This window comes from Mesocricetus auratus, unplaced genomic scaffold (assembly GCF_017639785.1).
Source record: "Mesocricetus auratus isolate SY011 unplaced genomic scaffold, BCM_Maur_2.0 Super-Scaffold_100006, whole genome shotgun sequence".
Classification (NCBI taxonomy): domain Eukaryota; kingdom Metazoa; phylum Chordata; class Mammalia; order Rodentia; family Cricetidae; genus Mesocricetus; species Mesocricetus auratus.
Window position 1 is genome coordinate 17,193,998 of NW_024429190.1, and position 27,763 is coordinate 17,221,760.

At 51.0% G+C, this 27,763-nt stretch overlaps 1 protein-coding gene across 4 annotated transcripts in view; it reads left to right on the forward strand.

Moving 5' to 3' along the window:
- Positions 1–27,763, forward strand: part of Jakmip1 (janus kinase and microtubule interacting protein 1) — a 108,061-nt gene that overhangs the window by 70,630 nt on the left and 9,668 nt on the right. For 3 of the 4 annotated variants that reach the window (XM_040747002.1, XM_040747003.1, XM_040747001.1), the window contains exons 6-16: positions 1,172–1,318; positions 2,048–2,188; positions 3,627–3,686; positions 11,106–11,234; positions 12,450–12,578; positions 14,492–14,575; positions 16,921–16,983; positions 18,579–18,677; positions 21,108–21,209; positions 21,734–21,787; positions 22,306–22,371. In XM_040747002.1, coding sequence (XP_040602936.1) covers positions 1,172–1,318; positions 2,048–2,188; positions 3,627–3,686; positions 11,106–11,234; positions 12,450–12,578; positions 14,492–14,575; positions 16,921–16,983; positions 18,579–18,677; positions 21,108–21,209; positions 21,734–21,787; positions 22,306–22,371 — 1,074 coding nt within the window. The remainder of the gene's footprint in view (positions 1–1,171; positions 1,319–2,047; positions 2,189–3,626; positions 3,687–11,105; positions 11,235–12,449; positions 12,579–14,491; positions 14,576–16,920; positions 16,984–18,578; positions 18,678–21,107; positions 21,210–21,733; positions 21,788–22,305; positions 22,372–27,763) is intronic. The other variant, XM_040747004.1, reaches the window with a different exon arrangement.

Consider the following 27,763-nt stretch of genomic DNA (forward strand, 5'->3'; position numbering starts at 1 on the left):
TCAGTGCAGCCCTTCCTATTGATTAGAAGTGGGCTTTGCAGGCTTGGACCTCATGGTGTGACAGTGTCATGACCTGCTAACCAGCCTGCCTGCTGGCCATTCAGGCTGCTCCTGGCTTCTTTACTATTATAAATAATACCAAGAAGCCCCACACCCTTCTTTTCACTTGAGGGTCTGTTATCATTCCTGAGAGCAGGGGTTGATCTCCACAGGTGGCCACATGGTGCCTTTGGTACCTGACACATGACATCAGAGTGTTTAACATTCACGGGGATTGAGGGTGGGTGCTCGGTTAGCCTCTGTGCTGGATTCCTGGTTCTAGTACTGTGACTGTGGCCTCTCACTGACCGCAGAGCTAGCCCTCTGCTGATGTTCTGGTGTATAGCATGGGGACATGATCCTCCTGGCTAGTTGTGGGGCTCAGCGAGAGAACTGGGAGGGTAAGAGCTAGTTCAGGTTCATGGTGAGGACTTGTTGACATGGCAGCTACTTCTGTGGTGGTGACGTGGGGACATTACAGTTGCTTCTAATTTTGGTCCATTGAAAGAGCTTTGCGAAGGCAGACGCTGATTGTGAGTCTGAAGCAGATGCGGCTGTTGCTTCAGTTTTATAGATGAGGGAACAGGCTGAGAACTTGACCATGGTTGTACAGCTGGACAGTGACCCTGCCATTCCACTTACTGCACTTAAAATGAAAAGGAGTAGCTGCTTTTAACTATGCAGCACTCTGTGTCCTGTTCCCCCACCCCTGCCCCCCACCTCTTCAACACACGCTAGACCATAGATTGTTTTAGAAGGTGGGTCTGATCACAAAGCTTTCCTGCCTCAAAGATGTTGCAACTGGGGTGAAGACCAGGTGGCCAAGAGGGGCACAAGAGGGGTTCCCAGAGGCTGAACAAATGACAGTCTGGAAGGATGACCCACTTTTGTGGGGGACTGTCTGCTTGGAGGTTGTGGTACAACTGGGCTCGGCTTCATGCTCAGGAGGTGGCCCAGGTCTGCCCAGGGCTGTTGTCTGCAGGGTGTTGCCCTGTGATCTGCTGAAGAGTGGTGGCTGGATTGACCACCTAGGGGTCATGCTTCTGAAGGGACGATGTTGAAGCTCTGCTGGTGGAGATTGGCCACCCATGGGGCCATCCAGCCCCCTGACCTGTGTCTGTACCCGCTGCAGCTGAAGCGCTCCCGCGAGACAGAGGTGCAGCTGAAGCCGCTGGTGGAGAAGAACAAGCGTATGAACAAGAAGAATGAGGATCTGCTGCACAGCATCCAGAGGATGGAGGAGAAACTCAAGACCCTCACGCGGGAGAACGTGGAGATGGTGAGGCCCAGCCACGGAGCCCACCAGCTTCCCGCCCCTGTCCAGACTCTATGGTCCATGATCTCCACCTGCCCTACCCCCAGGATGCCTCGGCAGTGAGATCAATCCCCTATGGGGCCCTGGGCAGTGGATCAGTGTTTATCCCTGGAATACAAACAGACATCGTGTGCCCATAGCACAAAGAGGGATGCTCTCTCAGCCTGGACTCTTAGGGGAGTGCCTGGACCCTACTGGGAGTGAAATGACAGACTCTAGATATCCCCTATGTGGAAGGAAATGGGGATAGGGTGGGAAGCTAGGGGGGATAGTGGAGGGTACGGGAGCAGGGGAGAGAGAGGGAACTGGTATCGACATGTGAAACAAGCTATTTAAAATTAAAGTAATAAAAATAAAATATTAAAAGTAAAAAAGAAAACAATAAAACAAGAATACTGGGGTGCAGGTATGAATGTGGGCAGTCTGTGGTTAGGGAGATGCCCCCTGCCCCTTGTGCTTGCCTGTCTTGCCTTCCAGCTATCAAGATTCACTCAGGACATCCTCTGCCCTGCGCCCTGTCACCACCCACCCTCCAGTGAGCACCACTGGCCACACCTCTGGCTTGGCCTTGGCCTGCAGTTGTGCGTTTCCTATCTTGGGACCAGCTGTCAGTCACCCCCACCCCTGAGCCCCACGGCCATGTTGTTCTTCACACCGTGGCACACCCTAGCACCTCTTTCCTTCTGGCTGCAGAAAGAAAAGCTGTCTGCTCAGGCCTCGCTAAAGCGACACACGTCCCTGAATGACCTCAGTCTGACCAGAGACGAGCAGGAGATTGAGTTCCTGAGGCTGCAGGTGCTGGAGCAGCAGCATGTCATCGATGACCTCTCACTGGTACGTTGTCACTCTTGGCCAGCGTGGCACCACAGGAAGCAGAGTCAGGAGTGAGCATGAGGGTGGGAATGGTCCCTGACAGCCCAGCTCCAGGCACCCGGTGCCCTGTGATGCTGCAGAAAGCAGCCTCAGTTTGGTTGAATGAGATCAGCGCTACCTGTGAACAGTTTCCATGGCAACCCACTTTTCAATGGGCTCCTGGCTTGCCATGGTGAAGAGGCAGCATGGATCTGTTCTAAGGGCCTTTGAGTTATTATTAACTTATACTTATTTTTGCATTTAGCTATTGCATACCAGGAGTTTGAGCCTGCAAATCTGAACTTTGTTATCAGACCAGAGATTGAAGGACCAGCTAAGGCTGTGTATGGGCTTTGTGACTGGTCAGAGCTGGCTATGTTGAAAGGAGAGGGGAGTGAGTCTGCAGCAGAGAGGGAGTGTCTTACCCGGCAATGCAGCCAGGCACACCCTCGGTGGACTTGGATCACAGAGGCAGAGTGGGCTCTGTCTACTCACAAAACCAGTGTGTGCATGAAGGTTCCATCCACAGGACTTTGAAGGGTGGGAAGCCATGATCATATCCCATGTGTTCTACGAGAAGCAGTGTCCTTTCTCTGTCTTCCCCTCCCTCCCCCTTCTCCCCTCCCCATCACTTCCTTTCTTCCTTCCACTAACCATATAGCCATCCATCTTGGCTTCATTATCCAGATAACATAATATGGTTAGGGATGACAAGACACATTCGATAAAGAGACAGCGAGTGAAAAGAAAAATGACAAGCCAGAGCAGTGCTGGGGAACATAAGGACCAGACTGCCAGGGTGCGATGGGTGGATGGTCAGGCTGAGCTTTGTCCTGCGGGAGGGAAATACGATGTGCTGTGAGCAAGATGCCCTGGAGCCACCTGGGTACAGTGCCACCCCAGAAGCGCCACTCCTACCTCACAGGGACCCTTTTATGTGGAGGACACCTACTAAGTAATGCTGCAGGACAGCTCCTAGCCCCACACAGCAAGGAAGAAACAACTGCAGAAAGTCCAGTGGTCACCTGGCCAGTGCGGAGGCGGTGGGGGGGCTCCACCCTGTCTTTGTCCAAACTCAAGGCCACAGGCATCTCACATACAGCTGTGGACGCTGCCAAGGCCAGCAGAGCCACTCTGAGGCCCCACTGCTTAGGCTTTGCAGCCTCTGACAATAATCCAGGTTTGCCAATGATGGGATGACCCATCAGAGGGGATACTTTCCTGGGAGGTTTGTACCCAGACAAGGGTCTGAATAAGGGTCTTGCCACCAGACTCTCAGTTGGGTGCCTAGAATATGAACTAGCCCACACAGGCTGAGGTAGGCAGGTCCATGCCCCAAATCTCCGAGTCTTAACCGTGTGGTTTGGTGGAGTGGGGGGCCCGACTGTAAGTGCTGATGGGTGGCTGTGCTTCCTTGCAGGAAAGGGAACGCCTGCTGCGCTCCAAGAGGCATCGAGGGAAGAGCCTGAAGCCCCCCAAGGTGAGCCTGTCATGGTGCCTATCTGGAATCTTTAGGACAGGCAGTCTTAGAGGAGGGAGGGTCACAGGGCCACTCACTGACCCAGAGGCTGTGTGTGACACGGGTGTGCGTTTGCTGCTGAAAGAAAGACTCTCATAGCTGTTTCAAGGCTACACACATTATGGCACAGAAATGTGACCCAGATATGGTAATTTATTCATGGAAAACTTACTAATGGAATTCTGTGTTTGGACCTTGGGTTATGTGTGTCCAAAATTAAAAGCATAAATACCCAGGCCTTCTGAAGGGTTTAAAGGACACTCAGCCTTGTTTTATACCACCTAACAGCATGCTCTAGGAGCTCATTAACTTTGGTGACTGGTACAGAATGGTGTTCTTTTGTAAGATGTAAGTGTGCTGTCTCCCAGAGGCAGTCTAGGTGTTCTGGGCAGGGGAGCACAGAGCTGGCTGGGGAGGTTCAGAAAAAGGGTGTGGTTCGTGTCACTCATCCTGCCCACCTGCCTGAGATGAGTCTGCTTCTTCCTGAACTGGCACCTGCCAGCTTCACCTTTTCCTAGAGAGAACGTTATAGAGAAATACTTTCATGTAAGAAAAACTGTGTAGGTGTGATAGCAAATGGCTAAGGCCGTGCTTCCTGGTGGAGTCAGGGTGACAGTAGGGAGTGGTGGGGACACTGCCTCATCTGGCCCAGAATACGGCTGTCACAAGGTGGGCAAATGGTGTTAGGCATTCCACTGTTTCAAGGGGGAGTGAGAGCCCTAGCCTCAGTGTGGTGGAGCATGCCTGTGACTCCAGCACTGGAGAGGCAGCAGTGGGAAGATCTAAGTTCAAAGCTAACTTCAGCTAACTCGTGAGTTTGAGGCCAGCCTGGGCTACCATCAGTAAGCAAACCGGTGAGGGAGGTGTAAATCCTTACATATTTTTTTCTAGAACCATCTGAACAAAGTACCTCAAAATGGGTCCCTTTGGAATGACAGAAAGTTACTGTCTTATAATTCAAGAGGCTTGATAACCATCTCTTTAGGTTACAGGAGACAGATGTAGAGACAGCTCACAGGAGAGCAGTGGGCTGATGAGGCTGAGCCTCCAGCTCACTGGAGCTCCAGGGCCTGATGTCTCCAGCGGGCCAAGCAGAGTCAGGGGAAGTTCTGTGAGTGCTGAGCACAGACACACAGAAGGTTGGGCATGTGGTAAAACACACCTTTAATCCCAGCACTCTGGGAGGCAGAGGGAGGTAGTTTGAGCCCAGCGTGGTCTACACAGCAAATTTCAAGTCAGCTCAGCCAAAGAAACCCTTTCTAAAACAAACGAAACAAACAAGCAGAAAAAAGGATTGGGGAAGTGGTCCAGCACAGCCTGTTTATATTCACAGAGGTGTTGGTGTTCACCACATCCTAGAAAAGCCGGGAAATAAAAAGTGATGGACCTCTCCAGGGTCAGTGTCTGCCCTACACTCAGCTGGGGCGTAGCTGCCTTCTCACAAACATTACACTAGAAGTCTTCATCATATGCATGTTTACAACCATATAGTCTGCGAAGTGTGTGGGTCATAAGCCCGTGCAGTGTCGTGCAGCTGCGAGCTCTCCTTCTCCCTCCTGTGGTTAGGAATAATGCTGCAGTACCTGTTTCTGCCTCGCGATGACCTCACATTGCAACTTTTAATGCTTGTTCCACTGACGGCTGCACATTGCCTTTGATAGAGCTGTTGCCTGCCATTTCCACTTCTGGATGATTCTGGTTGATGGGGAGGGGGGTGTTTCAGTGTCTGGAACTTAATGAGGAGAAAGCGCCCCCTGCTGCTGGAAAGAGAATTGTGTCGGTTTGCAAACCTGTTGCAGCCTTGTTCCTCCCTTACACAGATGTTAAGATATTGTGGACAGTGGCGTGGTTCCCTGAACAGGCTTGGCACTAAAATCTCCATGATTCAGGGTTCCCCAGAAACTAGTTGTTGAGGTACTATTGTTTCAAGCCCACATAGGCTGTGAAGCCTTGATCCCAAATCCTACTTTTGAAACTTAAAATGTTTACAGCATCAACTCCAAAAGTTTAGATTCTGGATTTAAATTAGAGATACTTAATGGATAAAGTCTATAAAAGTTTCTGCCGATCAGAAGAACTCAGACTTGTGTCCCCAAGCATCTCAGAGTGGGGTGCCAGACCTCTGCTTGCATGCTAGGAATCAAAGGATCTGAATCTACCACTGGCCCCTAAATCTGTTGATTGAGAGAGAAATTCACAGCGCACTGGTGGTGAGTCAGGGTGCACTGCACCTGTGCAGCAGGCATAGTGGGCTGTGCCCCCCCATCCTGTTTCCCTGCCTAGCACGGAGCAGGTGCTTCCGAAGAGTAGCTGACTGACTAGGCCTTTCCTGAGAAAAATGCATTTGCAGGACATGACCTACCTCAGAGAAGCAGGGGTGTGTGCGTACCTAGTGAAAACACTAAAAGGTTGGGTTTGGGAAACCTGTGTGGATTTTCTTTTCTTAAAGATATGATCTTTTGTAGCTGTGTTTGATCTTGACCTCTTGGTATAGCTGAGGCTCACCTGCACCCACCTCCTGAGTGCTGGGTTACGGGTGTGCTCCACCCAGTCTAAAATATGCAGCGTTGGGGACTGAATCCCAGCCCTTGTGCATGCTAGGGCACTTTAGCGGTCCGTCTGCATCCTCAGCCTGTGGTAGGTGTTTTCCCACTTACTGTTTCCTGGGCCAGCAGCATCTCTTTTTCTGGAGATTCATCCCAGACTCCTGCATCAGCCAACAAGACAGTCCCTCACAGGCACGGCTGCAGGCCAGTCCTATCCAGGCAGTGCTTCAGTTGGGGCTCCCTCAGATGACTTCAGGCTGTGTCAGGCTTTGATAGCTAAAGCCAACTGGGTTATTATGGTTGGTCTTCTAAATTCAGGTGCTCAGGCCCTGCTAATCCACGGACCAGCCTTTCTTTGAGCTAGTGTAAGTCTACTGAGGTGTTGTCCACCCAGAAAGGCTGCGGAGTCTGCTTGTCCCTGTGTCGGTCTGAGTGCTCTTCTCTCTAGGGACCTTGCCTTACTGCTGACAGCAACAGTGCATGCCTGCTGTCTGGCTGACCCTGCTGGCTCACCGTTCCTGAGTTCACTCTCACAGCATACCTAGCAGTCATGCAAACCTAAGCCAGTGCCTAGAGGCTAATCTGCTGCTTGTGGAAGGCAGGGCCAGAGGAATGGTGGCCTCTCAGAGCAGGCGCTGCTGTGGAGTGATTTCCTGTCTGGGACATCCACTGTTTTTCAGTGAGATTTTTGCTTCTCAGCAGCTAAAGGTCCCTTTATCCCCATGGTTGTTTGCAGTTGAGCCCGTTCCTAGGCGGCCCTTCCCAGCTCTTGCCCTAGGAGCATGTGTGGCCTCGTCATATCCCGTGGGTCCAGTGACTCACAGCTGCCAGCACGGCACCCCACAAACCCAGAGGTTCAGAGCAGTGACTACAGGAAACCGGTCATACATTTTGTGCCCAACCTGTCTGCAGGGCTGGTCTTTGGCCTTTGTGTGGGAGAGATGAGGGGCTGTTTCTCCTGCCCTAGAGGCACTTCTGTAAGGGCTGCTGCAAACCTATATCCAATCCCGGATCTCTGTCTAGGCAAGGGGACCAACGACTGCCCTGTAGCTCAGGAGTCACAGCTTCCTCCTAGCTCTCTGTAGTGGTTTGTTGCAGGCTGTGCAAGTGCTAAGGCAAATAAACTCTGAAAGGCACACTTTAGAGACAACAGTGGGCTGAGTGTGCCCAGGACTTCCATGGGTGGTGGTGGATTAGCTGGAAGGTGTCCCAGGCAGGTAAGGGAGGAGGCACAAAGCAGAAGGCTCCTCTCATCATGATACCGTTGCTACTGCTGTGCCCAGGAGCTTTACAGTTATCCAGGGACCTGAAAGTGTTGACAATAGTTATGGGCATAATGGAGGCTGGGTCCTAGGAGGGAAGCCCCCAGAGGACATGTTGCTTTAGAAGCTGTGCTCTATGATGAATACCTGGAAACTGGCTCTGTCACCAGCATCTGGGAGCTGATCCAAGGTAGCATTGCTGTTGCCAAGGGGGCACCTTTGGGGCGTCCCTGTCCTCCAGCTTCTGCAGCAGTATTCAGGAAGTCGTGAGGAGCGCCTTTTCCTGGGGCTAGAGAGAAGCTAGGGATGGCCTGTCCAGCCGTCAGAGGCTAGCAGTGCTTGCACCAGCCCCCAAATGGAGTATATCCTGTTTGTGCTTTATTTCTCCTTCTTCCTCTGCCTCTGTGCCCTCGTGTGCCTGTACTTCTCTGGCTGCCAGGAGATGACCTATAAGCATGAAGGTATGCAGCTGTTGGGGTGGGGAAGGTCTTTGGCAGTTCCTTCCTGACTGCCATTGGAAGATCCTGTATCTTCCAGGCAATTCTGGCTGAATGCTGGGAAGGTGAAGAGAGGAGCTGATGGGATGTTGGGTTCTGTGGAATGGAAGGGTGACAGAGAGAGAGAGAGAGAGAGAGAGAGAGAGAGACAGAGAGAGAGAGAGACAGAGAGACAGAGAGACAGAGAGACAGAGAGATCATGTAACTCATTGAGGCTGGCCTCAAACTTAACCAAGTATCCGAGATGACCTTGAATTTCTGACCCTCTGGTTTCTACTTCCACCATGTACTACGTGTCTAGTGACTCACAGCTGCCAGCAGCCCACAGCCATGCACACCATACCACATTCTGCTGGAGATCCGGCCCAGAGCTGCATGCATGCTACATAGTCACTCTGTCAACTGAGCGACACCCCAGCCCACAAACTACATCCTAAACTTTGGATTTGTGTATGAAGACGACATTTTGGCTAGACTGACCTGCATTGTAAAGAGGGTGAGGGTCTAGAGGGGCGAGCTTATTCACGGCAGTGCACTCGGCATCTGAGAATTGTGGGAAGTTTTCTGTTCAAGAGTTTCAGGAGGTAAACATCCAGGAAGTTTAGAATCGAGGAACACAGGCCAATCAGCAGCATGCAGGAAACATCTCCTGGTGGCTCTCCCACAATCCTCTGGAAGCAGGTGTGGCCACCTCCTGTGTGTTGAGGAGTCAGCTAGGAACAAGTTTTATGATCCTTAAGGAGACAGCCACTGTGTTTACTTTAAACACCAAGGTGGCCTTTTTGTTTTGTATTAGTGAAGCTGTACTGGGTGGCTGGCTGTCTTGGCTTCTCTGTCACATCATCACTTAGGCAAAGGAGCAGTTCCAGGCATTCTGGCAGCCTGCGGACACACACCTATAATCTCACCATATGGGAGGTGGAGGCAGAAGGGGTGGAGTTAAAGGCCAGCCTGGGTGACATGAGACATTACTTTAAAAAAGAAAAAAAGGAGCCTGTAAAGGAGACAAACTGACCCACCCATGTGTCCTGAAAGCCTGATGGGCACTGGAACCCAGCTGACTCCTGTGGAAATGCACGGACTGCACACAGTTAGGGATTGGCTTCCATTATGCAGGATTTCATTGGGGCTTTGGCTTGTGCTAGCTTCTCCCTGTAAGTAGCTTCTGGCTCTCCTTGGTGCAGCATGGCTCTCTGCAGCTCCAGTCTCTGGGGCCAGGGCTACTGTGAGGTTCCTTCTGGGCCTGACCGTGGGCTGGTGAGTTGGGAACATCAGCAGTTAAAACCTTGTGATTAGACTCTGTCATGGAATACTTAATTATCAGCCTCACTGGCCTCCCAAAGCAGGTTAGCCTAGGTAACTGAGCAAGGTTGTTAGCCCCAGACACTTCCAGAATGCTAACACTATGTCCTGATCTTGGAAAGTATGTCATTTTAGGATCTTCCTGGGGCCCACTTGGTAGGAAGAGGAACATAGACCTCACTACATCAGGCCACCAGTTAGTTCAGCCAAAACACAGATCTGTCCCCAGAGGCCAGGCAATTAGCAGTGCTTATGAAAAATAGGGTTGGCCAGGCAGCAGCCAAGACAACAGGGATATGGAGCTTGGGGCAAAGGTGAGCTGTGGATGTAGACTCCATTGCTTCCTGAAGTTTCCAATGCCTGCGGGGCTGGGGCTTCCTGTCTGAGGGGAGGGGAAGATGCTGGAGGCCACTTGGTCTGAATGGAACCTAACATGGTTTCACCTCTCGATCTTCCAGCTCACCTAGGCATGGAGGCAGGTGGATACCCAGCAGATGCTGGCCGTGTGAACCTTCAAAGAGGTCCCACACAAACTCCTAACCACTTGGAGAACATTCTTGTGGGGAGTGGTGGTAGGGGGCTTGTAAAGCCTCTGTGGAAACCCCAACTGTGTAAGATGACCGAGAAGTCCCTCCCTGAGCCTTCTCTGCATGTCAAGGGTATTTCCTTGTGGCCTTGTTACTCCTGACTGAAACCTCCATATTCTCATGTTTGCACATGTGTGATTGTAAACATACACTGGCTTCAACCTGCAGGGCGGGAGATGCCCTCTGGGTGTGGGTGTGCACCCTGCCTACTCTGTGGGCTGGGGAGAGGTGTAGAACCCAGTTGTGGAGTTCCTGGGAGCCCTGAATTGACCACAGCCAGTGAGGCTACTGTTCTTTCACGGTCATAGAAATCACTTCTGGGAAGGCGTGGTAGTCTCTCAAAGAGGGCTGTTTCGGAAGAGAATAAAAAGCAGTGTATCTAGAGCTAGGAACAGGGTGCATGTGGAGACTGATGGTTGATGGAGGTAGCCCTCTGGGGTGAGCACACCCTGGCAGGTGCCCCACCTGGTTTTAATCTTGTATCTCTAGGTTCACAGAAGCTTCTCAGCCAGTGATTAATGAATGAGTGAATGAATGGATGAATGAATGAAGCCCCACATCCTGTACATTTTGGAGTGAGTGAGGTGTGGCCAGAGTCTCAGGTAGCTGACACACTGGACATAAGAACTGTCCAGTCTGGGGTTATGACTACAGGGTCCTTAACACTATTCTTTCTGATTCTGTTCTGAGTGTGCTGTTGTCAAAGGCTAAGAAAAATTGGCTGTTAGAAAGGCCTGGGAAGGACGTGGGCCACACAGCTGCTTCCCAGCTTAGCCCTGGGGTCAGCATTCAGGTCTCCTGATCACATGCCCCTTTCCTGGCATCCCATGTATCAGCGCCCTCTTTGGGGACAGGCATCTTACTCAGCTCTAAGAATGCTCTGGGTGTTGGCACTTAGCTAGCCACAGAGTGAGTGAGATCCCCTTTCCTGCTGGAAGGGTGGCGGCTCATCCACTGTCAGAGACCTAGGGCTCTCCTGGGCCAACTCACACAGGAGCTACACAGCTCCTCTACCTGTGACAGCTCCTGCCACCTTGTCACTATTACACTGACCGAGTCTTCAGCTGCCTTAGTGGCTCCCTCTGCCCTGCGCCAGCCGTAGACGGGGTCAAGGCCCCCTCCGCCCTGTGCTGTCGTGGATAGGCGGCTGTTGTCTTCCTGACATCATGCTTGTTGCCTCTCACAGAAGCATGTTGTGGAGACATTTTTTGGATTTGATGAGGAGTCCGTGGACTCAGAAACATTGTCAGAGACATCCTACAACACCGACAGGACAGACCGGACCCCAGCCACACCTGAAGAGGACTTAGATGAGGTAAGCAAGCAGCAATGTGCTCGGACTCCCCACCTTCCCGTTGGCCAGGGCTGGCTCCCTCTCTGGTGGCCAATCTTGCTGTGTCTTCTCAGAGTCCCTCAGAAAGAAAAGCTGATTCTCTCTGCCTTGAGGGGACCCAAGGAGCCCCTTCCACAGAGCCAATCTCCCTTGAGACTTAAGACTACTAAGATCACACCCAGACGCTGACCCTGTATTCACCTCTGCAGCTAAACTTACATGTGGCTTGTTTCTTATCCCCCCGCACATAGGTGGCAGAAGTGGTCACATCTGGTGACTTTCCTAAATTCCAGGCATTATTTAGTACAGATTTCCCCTGGTGCTGTAGTCCACACCAAGCTTCCTCTGCCTATCCTCCCTGCCCCTGTCAGTGGCTGTCCCCTGAGCCCTGGTGGGCAGGGTACGCACTGGCCTCATGGTGATGCCATCTGGTTGTGGCAGGTGCTGGTGGGGCTTTCTGGTCACATGTGCCTTACTGGGAAAGCTCCCTACAGATTCCTGAATGAGTCTAGGCATTTGCCCAGCTCTTTGGGCAGCCACATCTCACAGACCCATAGTTGAATGGGGTTGGGGTCCATTCAAACTCTTGTTGGCTGTTGGCGTGGAATTCCCCTTTCCACATCAGGACCCTTAGGAAGATGCACCTTCCTCCCAGTCATCCCTCAACTTTAGTTGCTTATAGAGGGGCCTACCCATGTTGGAAACACCATGGGTGCCATGTCCTGCCTGAGTGTCTGGCCAAGATTTTGCTCCAACTCGTTTGGTTTTTACAAGCTGTCATGATAAATGCAACAGTGACTCGCTACATCAGTCACCTGCACCAACCTCCCATGGCCACAGAGGGCTTCACACACAAGCGCTCCACTGCTCCAGAACAGAAACTCCCAGAAAGGCATGTGGCCAGAGGGGCACCCCACCCTTCTCGATGTCGGCCTTCGCTGTGGAGTCAGGCTGGCTCCCAGGAGGCCTGTGAGTCCTCAGGGTTGGGTGCTGCAGTGGAGAAGGCATTTTCTCTCAGTAGCCTTTACTTTGGGTCCTGATTACTCCCTGGCATGAGCAGCTCATTGGGCATTTGTAGACACTGGGGAGAGATGTGGGCACTTTCTACTGTCTTGATTCTGTCTCTTGAAGTCACACCAAGTCATGAGTTGACTGGTTTTTGTCTGTTTGTTTGTTTTTTGTTGTTGTTTGGTTAAGACCACAACCAGAGAAGAGGCTGACCTGAGGTTCTGCCAGCTGACCAGGGAGTACCAGGCCCTGCAGAGGGCTTATGCCCTGCTTCAGGAGCAAGTGGGGGGGACGCTGGATGCTGAGAGGGAGGCCCGGGTAAGTGTGTATCTTTGCTTATGGGGCGGGGTGGGAGCATTGAGACTAGGAAACAGGAGGGGACCTGGAATCTCGATCTGATGGAGGTGACACTACACCTTCACTCCTCATCTGGCATCTGCTTGCAAGAGAGACCACTCTTGAAGGGGCGGGGGCAGATAGATGGCTAAACAGCAAAGGGGCATGCTGCTGAGCCTGGTGGTCTCAGTTAGAGCTACTGAATCCACACGGTAGAAAGAGAGAACTGATTCTTTCTCCACATATGCAAACACACACACACACACACACACACACTAAATTAGAATGGAATCTTAGGGAGTGAGGAAGTTATAGACTTAGCCTTTCAGGCTTCAGTCCCTTCCTTCTCCCTGCAGAACCAAGGTCAAGGAACACGTTCAGGGATTTTTGGAGCACCCCAGGCACAGGCACTGCAGGTGACCTCAGTTTAGGAGATACATCCATGGTGCTGAGCTGCATTTTTCTGGGAACTTCCTCCCACTGACCATTCTCTAACCTTGGAGTCACACAACCATATTTGTATGTCTTCATGGGAGTTCTGGAGACACCAGGGAGCACACACTGGGGCTAGTGCTGTCCCATGCCTCCCTTCTCATACTCATAGTTCAGTGAGTCAGGATGAGTAAGTCTTATGTCCTGAAGAAGGAAATTGAGCCTCAGGAAGGCATCAAGTTGACTGAAGATGCCCAGATGGTCCCCAACAGAACTGGGAGCTGGGGCCATACCACCGTGGCTCAAGAATTCTCTGGAAAAGCCTTGGGAGCCCTATGCAGAGAGGGCTTGGGTATTTGAGAGCATATATACCACTGTGGTTTGCAGGTCTCAGAAAGATAGCAGGTGCAGTCAGGAGCCACCTTCTCCAGAAAGAGCTGGCATTCAGGGCTCAGGGTGGTATCCGATCTGGGTAGCGGGATGGGGAACAGGCATGCATGAAACATGATCCCTTGGGGATGTGGCCACTTTTGCCACATGAAAGACCAGTTTTCCTTTCTTGGGACACAGCAGGTGAACTTCCAGACTTTATGTGTGCTAGATTTCTTTGTCTTTTAATATCATCCACTTGCCAAGTTAGTGGAGATTTCATAATACATATTGGGCGTGGTGACATACACCTGTAATTCTGGCACTTGAAGGCTAAAACAGGAGTATTGCCATTACTTGGAGGCCATCTGGGGCTACATAGTGAGTTCTAGGCTAGCCTGGGCTATAGAGTAAGACCTAGTTTCAAATTTTAAAAAGAAAAGAACAGAAAAAGAAGTAGATTCCTGATTCCCTGGATGGCCTTGAATTTCCGATGCACCTCCTGAGGGCCAGACTTGTAGGGCTGTGACAATACATCTAGCTTGGATTCTGGAAAGCAGGTCACATCTGGGTCTTCTTCCCTGTGGCAGCGCATGGCTGTGCCTCCCAGAGCTAGGATATGTGTCTACACTTGTCCACAGTGTCTGCTGATTCTTCTTGCTGTGGGGTCAACTGATCAATGGCTTCCCTTATGTATATGACTTGCCTGGTCCAAGCAGAACCACGGTCAGCTGCTGGATGCCTGATGAATGATCAAGCAGTGGCCTTGTCAGAGCTGCCCATGGGACCCTGAGGCATCCAGTTTTGTCGAGCTCGTACAGGAAGAGGGTGGCTCCTCCTCCAAGCTGCCCTTTGATTGTCTGGTACTGGGTAGGGCCATTATCTCCCATGACCCCTCGGTTCTCACTTGATGATGCAGCTGTAGATAGACTTCAGAACCCTCAAGTAGGCATGATGGGAGCACGTGTGCAACAGGACCCTCTTACTCCTAAACTCTCGTGGTGTCCAGGCCCTGTCTGGTTGGCAGCCTCACTCTTTACCTCTGTGTCACCTCTGCAAGTGACTTGCTCACTTCCTGGTCTTTTTCTTTCCAGACTCGGGAGCAGCTTCAGGCTGACCTGTTGAGGTGCCAGGCTAAAATCGAGGACTTGGAGAAGCTGCTTGTTGAGAAGGGACAGGTAAGCAGGAAGGCCATGCACTCCGTGCCCCTCATGATTCTGTCCCCATGGTGTCACTGGGATCTGATGACATCTTTGGTGTGCCGAGGGTAGGGGGAGGTTCTGTGGAGGAATCACTGTGCCTCCAGGAGAGACTGTATTTCCATAGTCATAGGATGCCATGCAAACCCGCCTGAATTTTCTTTGTTTGCCAAATGCATGGAGACAGAAGGTAACTCCTAGAGCTGAGACATGACCATGAGCTCTTTTGGCTGGAGCCTGAAGAAAAGCTGCTGTCTTCTGTCAAGATTTTGATTGCCTGTGTATAATTGACCACTTGGCAGGGCCCATAGCAATAGGCTCAGGCTATGACTGTGCCTTAGGAGAGCATAGATTGGTCACTTATGTGGACGCCCTTTTTTTATTTGATTAGGCTAGGACTAGTGGACAGCAGGACAGGGAGGCAGCCCCTAAGTCTTCCTTGTTGCTGCCTGTTGTGCACAGAGGATCATCTACTTTACAGGGTTCCCTGGGGACCCAGGGCTGGAGGCACCATCTTGGAACAGCTCTACTTAGAACTCATGTCCTATTAGCAGGCTGGGGTGACTGTCACTGCCTCAGCATAGTTCACTGGCCCAAGCCAGTCAATGGCTCCACTGGCCTATGAAATGCTGAGACATGTGCACAGGTATGAGTGTCTATAGGGTCTTCGCTTCTGCCTTCAGTCAGGGTCTAAGGGGGTGTGGAGAGGCCTAAGGGGAGTCTAGGGTTGAGGGGGAGTGAGTGAGAGTGGGGGAGGCTAGTGAGAAGGAAAGGGTTTGGAAGAAGTTTTGAGGCTGGGGATACTGCTCGCTGTAGACCCAGTGGCTTAGTGCCCACCCTGACCAACTTAACCCCAGTGGGGATGCTGTGGGGAGGGCAGAGGCTGCAAGTGAGGTAGAGAGGCCAAGTGCCAGTGAACTCAGTCTCTATATGTGCTCCCCAGAAGCTACTGCACTGGCCTTCACGAAGGGACCAAGTGAGAAGAGTGTGGGCACCCAACCCCCAGGTGTGGGTGCTGGGAGCTGCAGCCTTGCTGGCACCCTGGAGCAGGAAAGGCACAGAGAATGCAGTCTGGAGTCAAGCACTGGTTCTGCCCCTTACTTATGTGACTTTAGACACATTGCATAGCCTCTGAGCCTCAGTTCCCTCACCTCCAACGTGAGGAGGTGGGAGAGTCAGGGGTAGCCTAGCAGAGAGCCAATGGGAGAAGATGAGGCTCGCCCAAGTTCCCATTCTAACTTTCCATGGCTTCAGTTTCCCTCTTCTAGACTGAGCTCATGCATTTGTAAATTGCTGGATTATGGGCTGTGACTGATGTTGCCTCCCATGCTAGATACTGTGTGTGTGTGTGTGTGTGTGTGTGTGTGTGTGTCTGTCTGTCTGTCTGTCTGTCTGTCTGTGTAGAAGGAAGGGGCCTGTTAAGGACAAAACAAATTGTGACTCATTCAGCAAGTGTTTACCAGAGCCCTTGCTCCTGTACCAGGCTCTGCTAACTTATCAGTTAGTTATTGGTGCGTAACAAACCATCCCAAACCCTGCTTAATTAAAATAGCTGGTTTGATTTTCTCTGAGATCCATGGACTGGTGCTCTGGACTGGGCTCTGCAAACGGTTGTTCTGTTGGTCTCTCCTGAGCTTCAAGGGTCAGGTGGGTCACTTGCCATTTGTGGTCTGGTTACCCCTCAGGAGGTAGTCTTGCTTCTTTACCGGGTAGTCTGGTGTGGAGGTTGAAGTAACAAACTCCATTCCTTTGGAGGATGAGAGAAACATTGTACACACCAATATGGGGCAAAGGTTGCAGACATCCATATGAGCCGACTTCCACAGAGAGGAATATGCATGGACACAGCACTGTCCTCTCAGGACTCACAGCCACAGGAACATATGTGCAGATCTGTACATCAGGGACATGGGGTGTTAGGTAGAAGACCTCCCTGGAGGTGACTCTAATATTTTCAGGATATTCTATACCTGCTGGTCAGATCCTGGACTCTTCCTCCTGCAGCCTGATGCTGATGAGGGTCAGCCAGTGTTTGGGCTCTGGCCTAGCACTGAGAATGTCTTGGTGTCAGGGCAGAGGCTGTGCTGTGTTCTAACAGACTGCATGTGAGTGGAGTTCAGGAATGACGCCAGGGGACCTAGAGCCTGTGGGGGAGAGAGCTAGGGGAGAGGGACTCCTCACAAACATGCTGTTGCTTTTGCCTGGTGTAAAGGGTTAGAGGGGCAATGAAGTCACATGGCCTCTGTCCATGTCTGTGACCTTTTCTTCCCTTGAGGTTGGAGCCAACACTGGGACCAATGAATGAACCCCTGTATTTCTTGCAGGACTCTGCATGGGTAGAGGAGAAGCAGGTACTCATGAGGACAAACCAGGATCTTCTGGAGAAGGTATGTTTGGTCCAGAGCCTCAGACCTCATACTGACCTGAACCACAGAGGCCACCAACCTGCCCTGAGCTCTCAGTACACCACCAAGACCAGAGCCCCAAGCCTTGGTGGTTCTCATAGGAGAGGGGTTGTCCCCACTGAAGTCAGGGCCAGACTCAAGGTCTGTCCTCTGGGACAGGTCTTAGAACCTTTAGAGTGTCTCCAGAAACAGAAAAGGCTGTTGTCACCCCAACATTGGGCTTCCCACCCCCCCTCTGCTGTGATTTGGGATCCAGAGACGTCCTGTTCCTCATGGAGGCGCCTGAGGTAGACAGAGTCCATGGCAGGCCCTTGGCCCCCTCAGCTGGGTCAGCTCTTGCGTTGGAAGCCTGCATTCCTTGTCCTCTCGCCATAGGCCTCCCTGAAGCCCCAAGGGAGTGTTTGAATGTGCTTTGGCATTGAGATTAGCTTTTCTTGCTTGGGTGGGTCAGTGCAGTTATCGTTAGAATAGGTGCCAAGTTGTGCCACCATCATCCCGGGGCCCTTTAGAGAGGTTTGAGCCTCCCCCCTCCCCACCCCCTGTCTATCTGCAGTCACTCCTATTCCCTGTCTCCAACACCCAGTATACTTTATCTGTGTGATCAGTAGACTCACCTCTTGGCACACTCCACGCCAACAGAAGACAACTTAGGGTGGACCTGGGTTTCAGCATCCTGAAAGCCCAGGCCTAACCCAGCCAGGTCCATTTCCCTCAAAGGCAGCCTGGGTCTGGCCCAGCTCTGCTGTGTACCTGCCCTGGCCTTATCCTCCTGCAGGCATTGAGGTGTGATTGAACTCGGTTGCTTAGTGGGCCCTGTGTGTCAGGGAGACTTTAGTGGTACTTGTCTCAGTTCCACAAGCCACACAGGGAACTCCGTGTTTCCCAGCGTCTCCTGAGGTTGAGACCACCCACAAGAGAGCCCTTCGTTGGTCATCTGATAGGAGGATGGAGAATAGAATACATCTTGCCTTGGTGCTCCTCACTGGTGCTTGGCTGTGGACACTGCTGTTAACTTCCTTGGGTGGAAACTGAGGATCAGGGCAGATGTGATCTGCAGCCCTCTGGCTGCTGAGCTTTGGGTACTGGAATCTCTTCCCAGGCTGTAGTCTGTGCTCTCAGCGTGATCAGAGTTCTCCTAAGAACTCTGTAGGGATTCAGAGACCTAAAGCCCCCATGGCACCTGGACCACAGCTGACCCTGAGGCTTGGCTTGAAAGGGCCTGGAGGGCTCTGGGCACGAAACACCCACATTGCACTCTTGCTTCCCTCACATTGACCTCAGGGAGGGGTTTGATGGCACCATGCCTTGGTTCCCTGTCATTCATTTTGTCAGAAAAAACATAAAGAACTTTTAGTGTCCTGGTCCAGGCTTGGTGCTGAGGAGGTGAAGCCAGTCCAGCAATTCTCCCTCATCCCAGGCTCACTAACAAGTGGACTTGTGGCCAGCCCCGCCCCTTCCCTTGGTGGCCCGTTTTCCATTTCTCTCAAGCCACCCACTGAAGTTTGCTCCTAGTTGGGGGATCCCTGGGGCATGGGGCAACCATGGAGGCCACTCATGTAAAGGTGTCTTTGCCCCAGATTTACAGGCTGGAGATGGAGGAGAACCAACTAAAGAGTGAAATGCAAGACGCCAAGGACCAGAACGAGCTGTTAGAATTCAGAGTGCTAGAACTCGAAGTAAGAGACTCTCTCTGTTGCAAGCTCCCAAACGGAGCAGACATTCTCTTTGAGCCCAAACTGAAATTTATGTAAAGCTCCCTGCCATTTCCAAGCATGCGTGAAGGGACATGTTACCGTTTCTCTCCTTCTTTTCTCCGTTCTTTTCTTCTTCTTCTTTTTAAAAATCTGTATGTTCGGGATAACTTCACTGCCTTAACGTGTCCTGGGGAGGATGCTGGCGACGTCTGTGGACCTGTACCAGAGCAATCTATTTATTGCCTACCGCTTGTTTTGCACTTAATAAAATAAGTTGTTTTTGCAATATTTTGCCTTTTTTATTTGTGTTTCATTTCCATAACTACTTTCCTGCATGCACAGTCACTGGGTGTGCCTTCTGCAGCCCCAGACAGCAGCACTGTTGCAATGGAGAACACACCTTTGATCTTGCATGCAGCAGGTCTCTCCTGAGACAGCAGGGTCTGACCCAGCCGGTTCTTGATCCCTGCTGTGTTTAGTAGCAGTGTGGGCCCATTTTCTGCCTGCCAAAGCAAACGCAAGGTAAGTGGAGGCAGGCAGGAGGATGTATTTACACAGGTGTTAACCCACTCCTTCGCTCAAACCCTTCTGGTAGTAAATACAGACCTGGGCTCTGCAGCTATTTGAAGTAGAATTATTTGTGATTCAAATTGCAAGTGAAAACACCCAGACACTGCACTTAGAGAAACCTTGTTCCTCTGGGAACTCCACAGGGCAGTGAGTAGGACTGTGAGGGAACACTGAGGAATTTGCTGCTTCCAGCCGAAGCCCTGCATCATGCGTTACAGTATTGCCTGGCTCTCACTGCCCTCCATCCTCCCCCTCTGTTTCTGTGGGAAAGTCACCAGCATCTCAAGCATCTTTGCATCTGTGACGCGCCTCCACTTGTGACACTGCACTGCTTCTTCAGCCGACACCTTTGCATGTGTGACTCCTCTCCATCCACGTGGGCGCCTCCACTTGTCTGTGGCTTCTCTGGTTTTGTTTTCCCTCCTTTTGTAGTAGAAGCTCTGTCTGTGACCCAAGCCTTGTCCTGCTGGCAAGCACGGGCTGAGGAGCCTTCTCCTTCCAGTGTTACCGTGTCCCTCCGCTCTGGCCTTTTCTTGTTCTTCAGAAACTGGAGGTTATGAGGTCATGCTTAGTGCCATCACTGTGAGAATTCCTCCCACAATGCCTTTGCTGTGACCCTTTCCCTTGAGAATTCCAGATGCCACGTGCTTTCCTAGAGCTTTCCAACAGCTTTCAGAATCACTAGGAAGCAGTTTTATATTTGTTCATATAAAATATGAACTGTCCTGACCCCCTCCCTTTTTATGAAAAGCCTACAGAATAGGCACCTCTGGTGGCAGGTGTGTGGGGATGTAAATGGGGTTTAACCTTCTTGGCTCATAGAGCAGTGCAAAGTGAGGCGAACCAGCTGGAGCCCTCCTGGAAACTCACTGAACAGCCCCTGCCCCTCCCTCAAGCCTCACTCACACAGGAGCAGTGTGTTAAGGCATGCTTTTTCTAGGTTCACACCAGTCTCCCTTCTCTTGGTTGGGTTATGAAGGTGTCCTATGTCTTAATTTCAGCTCCTCCCTACTCCACAGAAGCTTGATTTGAGGCAAAATTTGAGAGGGTTTTTCTGTGCTAACTTGTCATGACTCATCTGCCAGTGTTAACTGCTTAAAGCCAGCTCCATGTAGAACACGTGCTGGAGTCCAGGGTACCATTCTGCCAACATGCTGCAGTCCCTCTAAGCAGTGAGGTTCCCTTAGGCCTATTACAAAGTGCTCGCACGGTGTATGGCTGATGAATGCCTCTTCTGGGACATCTGATCAGGAATCTGAGGCAGGGGACTGGAGAATGAGCATGAATCTTGTTTGTGTGAATCAAAGAAACAAAACAAAAGTCTGGGAACTGAGTCACCCATTGTGGTACATAAGGAAAGTCAGAAGCCCGGCCAGTTCTGCCACTCAATAGCAGGGGACCGGAGACTCAGCCTCTCTAAGCCTCCATAGGTACATGCTTTGTGAGGTAGTCTAGACATCAGATGGGATAATGATGTACCCAGCCTAGAATAACCCACCATGGTGTCTGGCTTCTATTCTCTATTGAATTTGATACATTGCTTTGATTAAGCATCTTCTTTGTAACTTCTGGGGTTTGGATTGCAACAGGCAGACCTGTGAGACCCTGTTACCTGTTTCTCCCCAGAAGTAGGCAAGAAGTGAAGTGTACAAAGAGGCCACTGGCCCTGGAAAGGCAAGAAGACGTCACATGTCCCATACTAGGATTGTGTGGTCAAGATGTGTGCTGTGTAGTTCCACCTTAGCCAACTGGAATATGTTGGTTTTTGCTGATAACTTGGGAAAATGGCAGGTGGTGAATAGCACAGTCGAGTTCTGTCTTTAAACCACATCTTTTCCCCAGGAGAGAGAGCGGAGGTCGCCAGCCTTTAACCTCCAAATCACCACCTTCCCCGAGAACAACAGCAGCGCTCTCCAGCTGTTCTGTCACCAGGAAGGAGTAAAGGTAGCATGCTTGGGGGGTGGGATATGCCCCTATGGACCTGCCATTCAGGGGCGGGCTGAGTGCCTGGTGTGGTGGTAAAGAGGGATTGTATCATCAGGTCAGGGACAGAGCCTTGTGCAGCTATGTTGAAAGACTAGCTAGTTGGAAGGGTCACCAGGTGTCACCCTTTACTTCTGTCCACCTACACGCAGACTACAAAACAAAGCTAGCAACTGGCTGTCTCTTTTTTGCACAGTGCCCGGCCCATAACAAGGGCGTTGCTGATGGTGACTATAGTGGGCCACAGGCCTGGACTCCACAGGCAGAATCCTCAGATTCCCATGAGCCTAGAAAGCAGGGTTGTACTGGAGTGAATCTCAGTAAGTGAACCATAGCGATGCCTTCCCCACCTGCCTCAGCATAGCCATAGATTGGGCCCCCGCTGTGTCATCAGAGCCAAAGGAGGCATGTGAGCCATGGCTCTAGAATAGGTGTGGATTGTGTCTATGGCTCACATGAGAATGAACGTTGGAAATCTTTTCCAGGGTGTGAATATCTCTGAACTTATGAAGAACTTAGATATCCTTGGCGATAACGGGGTAACTATGAGCGATCGGTTTCCGGTTTCATGTTCTTGTTTTGATTGGGGGTGTTCTGTGTGACTTTGTTTTTAATTTCTCTTTGATTTAAGAGATCTGAGAAGTACAATGGAAGGCTTTTGTATAGACATGTTCCCATGTGGGTGGTTGGGTCTGTATTTGTCAGAATGGGTTTCCGAAGTGAGGACAGCCTTACAATCTGTGAGTGAACAGGGGACCAATCAGCCTAATGACTAATTAATACACAGAAAGAAGGTCCCACTACTCAAGACTGCCAAAGTCAAAAGGTGATTTCTTTGCCTTCCATAAAGATTGTCTTTAATGAGGCACTATGTCTCCAAACCTTGGTGCTACTCTGTGAGCTGTCCCCACCTAGAGGTACTGGAGCTCTTTGCCTCAGATGGCTGACCCCTGCTGTTGAGTGGGGGCTGATCGTTGGGGTGCACCCCAGAGGGGCTTGGCGCTGACCATAGACTCGGAACCCAGTGTCAATGCCCTTGCCCGTTTTTGTGTTGTAGAATTTGAGGAATGAAGAGCAGGTTGCAGTAATCCAAGCGGGAACTGTACTTGCCCTGTGTGAAAAGGTAGACACGGCAGTGTCCTTGTGCTCACATCTTGTCCCAGCACCCAGCACCCATATCAGAAACTGTACATTGGTGTGTCGCTTTATTTGGAAGCATGTGTGTGGGTCAGTCTGCGTCTGCATGTATACATGCATGCCTTTGCGTGTTCAAGATGGAGCACCACACATGCTCACTGCAGAAAGCCTCGAAATTCTGGAGGAAGTGTCCCTCCCCCATCCCGAAGGAAACAAGCTATAATGTTTGCTTTGTTTCCTCCTAGTTTCTCCCATGCCCATTCTTTTTTGGCTTAGTTAGCCTGCATTTCTCTCTTGCTTTCAAAGCCATTTCAAGTGGCTCACAAATGTGTATTCAAATGGCACTGTCATTCCATCACAGTTACCTGCATAGAGCGTCATCACCCCTTTGTAATTCAGTGTCCGGAGAGTGCCCACCCCTTCCTATTTACCAGTGTGCCCTGGGGGACACCTTCACAGTACATGTCTTACGTGCACTAGAGAGCCTGCTTATAGGGTACAATTCTGGAATAGGAATTCAGGCCGGAGAGTAAGACCACTTGTCAAGGTTTTGGTAGGGTCAATTTAGTTTCTGAATCCATAGCCTGAAGCTTTGACACATGGCTGATTTCCACACTCAACATGGCTTTTACTAGGAACAAAACCGTGGAAAGGTGGTATTGCATTTGAAGGTTCTAGTGTGCCTTCTGCATTTTCTTTTGCTTGGGAAGTGTAACTGCATTTCTTTTGAAGTTTTGTGGGTTTGTTCATTCATTTTCCCATCCATCCATCCATCCATCCATCCATCCATCCATCCATCCATCCATCCATCCATCTATCCATCCATCCTATAAGCATTTGTTGTAACTGTTCTTTCTGTATATACTTTGTGTATTAATGATGTTAATTTTTGGCTGCTTTTTTAAAGAATACATCCTGGCTTACATGCCTCCTACAGTGTGACTTTGCTATTTGAGATGCACACAGCTTTTTAGTGTGCACTCATGTAGATCTTTTCCTTTCACACAAGCCAGATTCTGAAATGACACTTTTGGAATGATGAAGTCTTAATGATCTTGATTGAATTCCTTCCATGATCTTCACTTAAAATACCGTTTTCTGCCATAGTTGCTTGCCCATGCCCCAACCCCCAGCCATGTAAGGGGCATGCAACATTGAGATGGGGCACTACGATAGTGCCTTGCACTGGGTCACGTGGTTGGGAAGGGTGATGGTTGTATGGCTTGTGATCCCTGAAGAGCAATTGTCTGCCACAGTGCTAGGCAGATTCAGTATATGGTCCTTGTCATCAACAAAATCAATTGTGGTTTTCCAGTTCTTCATAACAGAGGCCATAAAGAGTCACCTAGGTGCTAACTAACGATACGCATCCCAGTGTGTTCTACATTCACATAGCCTGTTGGGGCTCAGTACCTAGCAAGTCTCTGGAGAACGAGGAAAGGCCACGTTTGCAAGCTCCCTTGCTACCAGGGAGGCCTCTCTACTCTGAGTCTTGACTTCACCATTTGCTCTTCCGTGTTCTCAGGATCTGATGGACAGAGTAGGAACAGTCTGTAGCTTGGGGTGGCTGGCTCACAGTAGAGTAGGATAGTGGACAATAGTATGTACTGGTTTTCCAGCCCCCTGGAGTGTCCCCCAGGGCAGGGCTGCCATGGTGGAAGGGTGGGGACCTCACTGGGAACAGGTTTCAGGCAGAACAGTTTCCATGACATCTCTCCCAGCAGCTATGCCAAGTCCAGTATCCTCAACCTCTTGCATTCGCTTACAGAGGAGGAAACGGGGCCTGTCTGGCATCAGCTACTCCATGCTTGTCGTCTCTTGCCCACCTCTGACATGTACTCTGCTCACCTTTGCCAGCTTCCTGCTTGCTGACTCCCATCCGCTACTGATACAACTCACAACTCAGGCCTACCTGGTGTTCTACTTTGTGTCCTAAATACTAGAGGATGAGACTGTCTGCCTGACAGCTAGTCCCTCAATGCTCCACGCGAGCAGGAGAAAGCAGGGGGTCTGTGGCTGAGTGCATTGAAGAATCAGCAGACTGGAGACTGGCTTTCAGCTAAGTTCTCCTCAGACACTGGTTGAGCCATTTGCCTGTGAACTAAAGTCAATCCAGGATTGATGCCGCTGCTTGTATTCTCCGAGCTTGGAGAAAGGTTAAAAGAAAGGGGTTGGAGCTGGGTCATGAGACCTCTGAGAATGCTGGCAGGGCAGCTGGGTGACCAGTATAGTCTTCCCTACCTGGGACTTGGAGGTGCCCTGACATGTGGACATCGTAGTGCTAAAGTAGGGACAGTCGAGAGCAAGGGGGGAGAAGTGATTGCAGAGAGAGTGAGCTGTACAACAGCACCTTTAGTATGGATGTCAGAGAACTTGGTTAGGGACCCCAGGAAGCTTTCCCCACATAGTATACCTCACTTCAAACAAACAAACGACAGAAAACAGCAACAGCTGTCTGTCACTCAGTACCCAGTGAGCCCCAGCCCAGCTCTCTCTTAGCAGCACTAAGGCCATTTCTTGGTGTGTAGGCAAAGTGTATCGTGGTCTGGTCAGGTGGTTCTGTGTTTCTGTGATGGTCTCACATTAAGCAGCCCCTCTCCTCCTGCCCCTTGTGTGTGCCTTTCTCCTGTTCCCTCAGAAGCTTGCTCAAGCTCTGGGCTGCAGACAAGTCCCATCAGACTTGCTCCAATCAGGTTAACTGAGCGTAAGGCTGATAGCTACATCATGCTTAACCTTGGCCCAAGTTTGAGCCCACAGAGAGGCTCAAATTTAAGATATAAAGGGACTGTGGCTCATCTGTGACTCCCAGTCAGACAGGCCTCTTCTCCATCATGTTCAAAACCCTTTGAGAAGTAGGCTCATAGCTCAGGAAGATGAAAAACACTTTGAAAAGCAAAATCATACCAACCCAAAACAAACAAACAAAAAGCCCACTATGCTATGCTCTCTTTGTGATCCACGGGTCAGAAGATGAAGTCTAACTAGGTCTTCAGTCACGGTGAAGCTTTCTTTGTTGGCCTGGAGTCAGTGTAGGGAGTGGGGAGAGTAGCCACCAGCTGTAGAGGGGCCCCAGGCTCTGTACCTGATGATCCTTGGCGTGGAATGTAAAGAGATGACTGTTGTTTGAATTGCATGTGCTCATAAGACGTCAAAATGCTGGAGCATCCCTGGTGGCCAGGCTCCCCTTCTTCCTGTCCAGACAGATCTCTCCTTCCTGGGAGTGGCTACAGAGAATAGACTGCTCCTATTCTCCCCAAGGGGTGTGAGGTCAGGGCACAGAAACTCCAGTCAGCAGCTCAGGACCCAGCTCTCGGTGCCTGGCCTGTTACTGTCCATTGTCCTGACATGAGAATCCCCTTTCAAAACTTATTTCATGCTCGCACAGCGTTCTAGCCGGGCGGTGGTGGCGCACACCTTTAATCCCAGCACTCGGGAGGCAGAGGCAGGCGGATCTCTGTGAGTTCGAGGCTGGGCTGGACCGACAGCCTCGAAAATAATACAGAGAAACCCTGTCTCATTAAAACCAAAAAAAAAAAAAAAAAAGAAAAAGAAAAAGAAAAAGAAAGCACAGCGTTCTAAATTCCTCGCAGAAGCATTTGTATGTTTCACAAGAAGCTATACAGCTGTGTGAGGAGGAGCTGGCATCCCTCTGCTGCTGGCCCCACAGGGCTGCTCAGAGCCAGGTTGACCTTGATGTAGGAGCAATCTCTGATCATTGCTTTCACACCTCTCTAACACCTTCCACCCATACCCATGCCAGACCCCCTTCATCCCACAGATGTTTATTTGCCACCTGCTGTGCGCTTGGCTCTGCCAGTTCTCTTTGGGTGATCGATGGAAGTCGAAATGAGTGATAGGGTCATCATGTGAGCACCGGGACAAGATGATCCTGTGGCCTCAGGAAGCAGTATGACTTCATGGAGGAGAGGGTAGAGCTAGCTTGAGACTGATGAGCTGGGTAGATGTTAGCTTGGCAAAGGCCTCGTGCTGATGCTGAGGTTAGAGCTACTGATGGCTGAGCAGCATGCACAAAGGCCCTGAGGTGAAAGATGGCTCACTCTGAGGAGCCAAGAGCATTTTCAGACAGCTAAGGTGCAGGTAGCTTTCATGAGGGGGCAGTGGGTGGGGGTGGGGAGCCAGCACCTCACTGTGCAGTCCTGGCTGGCCTAGAACTCATTGTGTAGACAAGGCTGGCCTCAAAAATCATAGATAGCTGTCTGCCTCTGCCTTCTGAGTACTAGGATTAAAGGTGTATGCCACCACGCCTGGCCAGGCTCAGGTTCTGATGAGTGACCACAGTGATCCTCAGGGGGCAGTGCTAGTCTTGTCTGTGTTGTCAGGAGTAGAGGATGTGTGGTGGGTTCTGAACAGAAAGAGAAAAGCCCTACAAGGCTGTGCAGACAGGAAGGGTACGGTCAGACATGGACTAGGCACCAGCTGGGGCACTGATTCGGGTGGTGATCATGGGGAAGGAGTGAGAGTGTGGCGGTTCTGAAACCAGGAAAAGAGCATAAAACACAGCATGGAGTGTCTGGACTGGGTGGGACTCTTGGAGGCTGAGATAGAGTGTGAAGGCCAGAGGCAGGGTTCTAGAGCAGCATCAGTTCATCGTGGTTACGTTGGCTGTGGCCAGAGGAGGAGGAGGAGATCAGTGAGTCCCAGGAAACTATTGGAAGCCTCAGTCTAGAAAGAGGCACAAGGTCACCAGGTCAGACTGCAGGGCATCACAGGTCACAGAAGGTCAAAGTCATAATTGATACTCAGTGTCAAGTCAATGAAATCTGAATACTCCTGGGTAACTTTGACATCCACATTCATCCTCAAAGCTCACCTAGTGACAGGGACACGCTGTGTACCAACATCTGCCCAGACCTAAGACAGGACATACTGCAGGCATCAGGTGTGTGCCTCATGCGGTCACTGGCATGTCTGAGGGTCCTCCTGGCTCTTGCCCACTTTCATGCCCTTGTATCTCCACCCTACATGCATGTATCCAGCTCCTGTCTGCATCCTGCTCTCACAGCACACCTTGGAAAGTATCATGGGAGTGGCTTCCAAGTCCTGCAAGCTGGGCCATGTACCCCTAGTCCTCAATTGTGTGACTTTGGACAAGAGACTTAACAGCCTTCATGTCTTCACCTGAAAAAATAGTAGAGTTGCTGCCTTCCCCTGGGACGGACATGAGAGGGCCAGTGGGGGTCACATGGATGATATGCAGGCCTTTTAGCTCCTGTCCACCCATGCACACACTTAGACACAGCCCTGATGGTGCACACCCAGCACAGCCATGTACACACAGCTCTGTGAATGTGCAACACCTGTCATCCTGAGAAAACACCTGTACAGGCCGCAAGGCCCAGGCCCTCTGACCCCCAGTG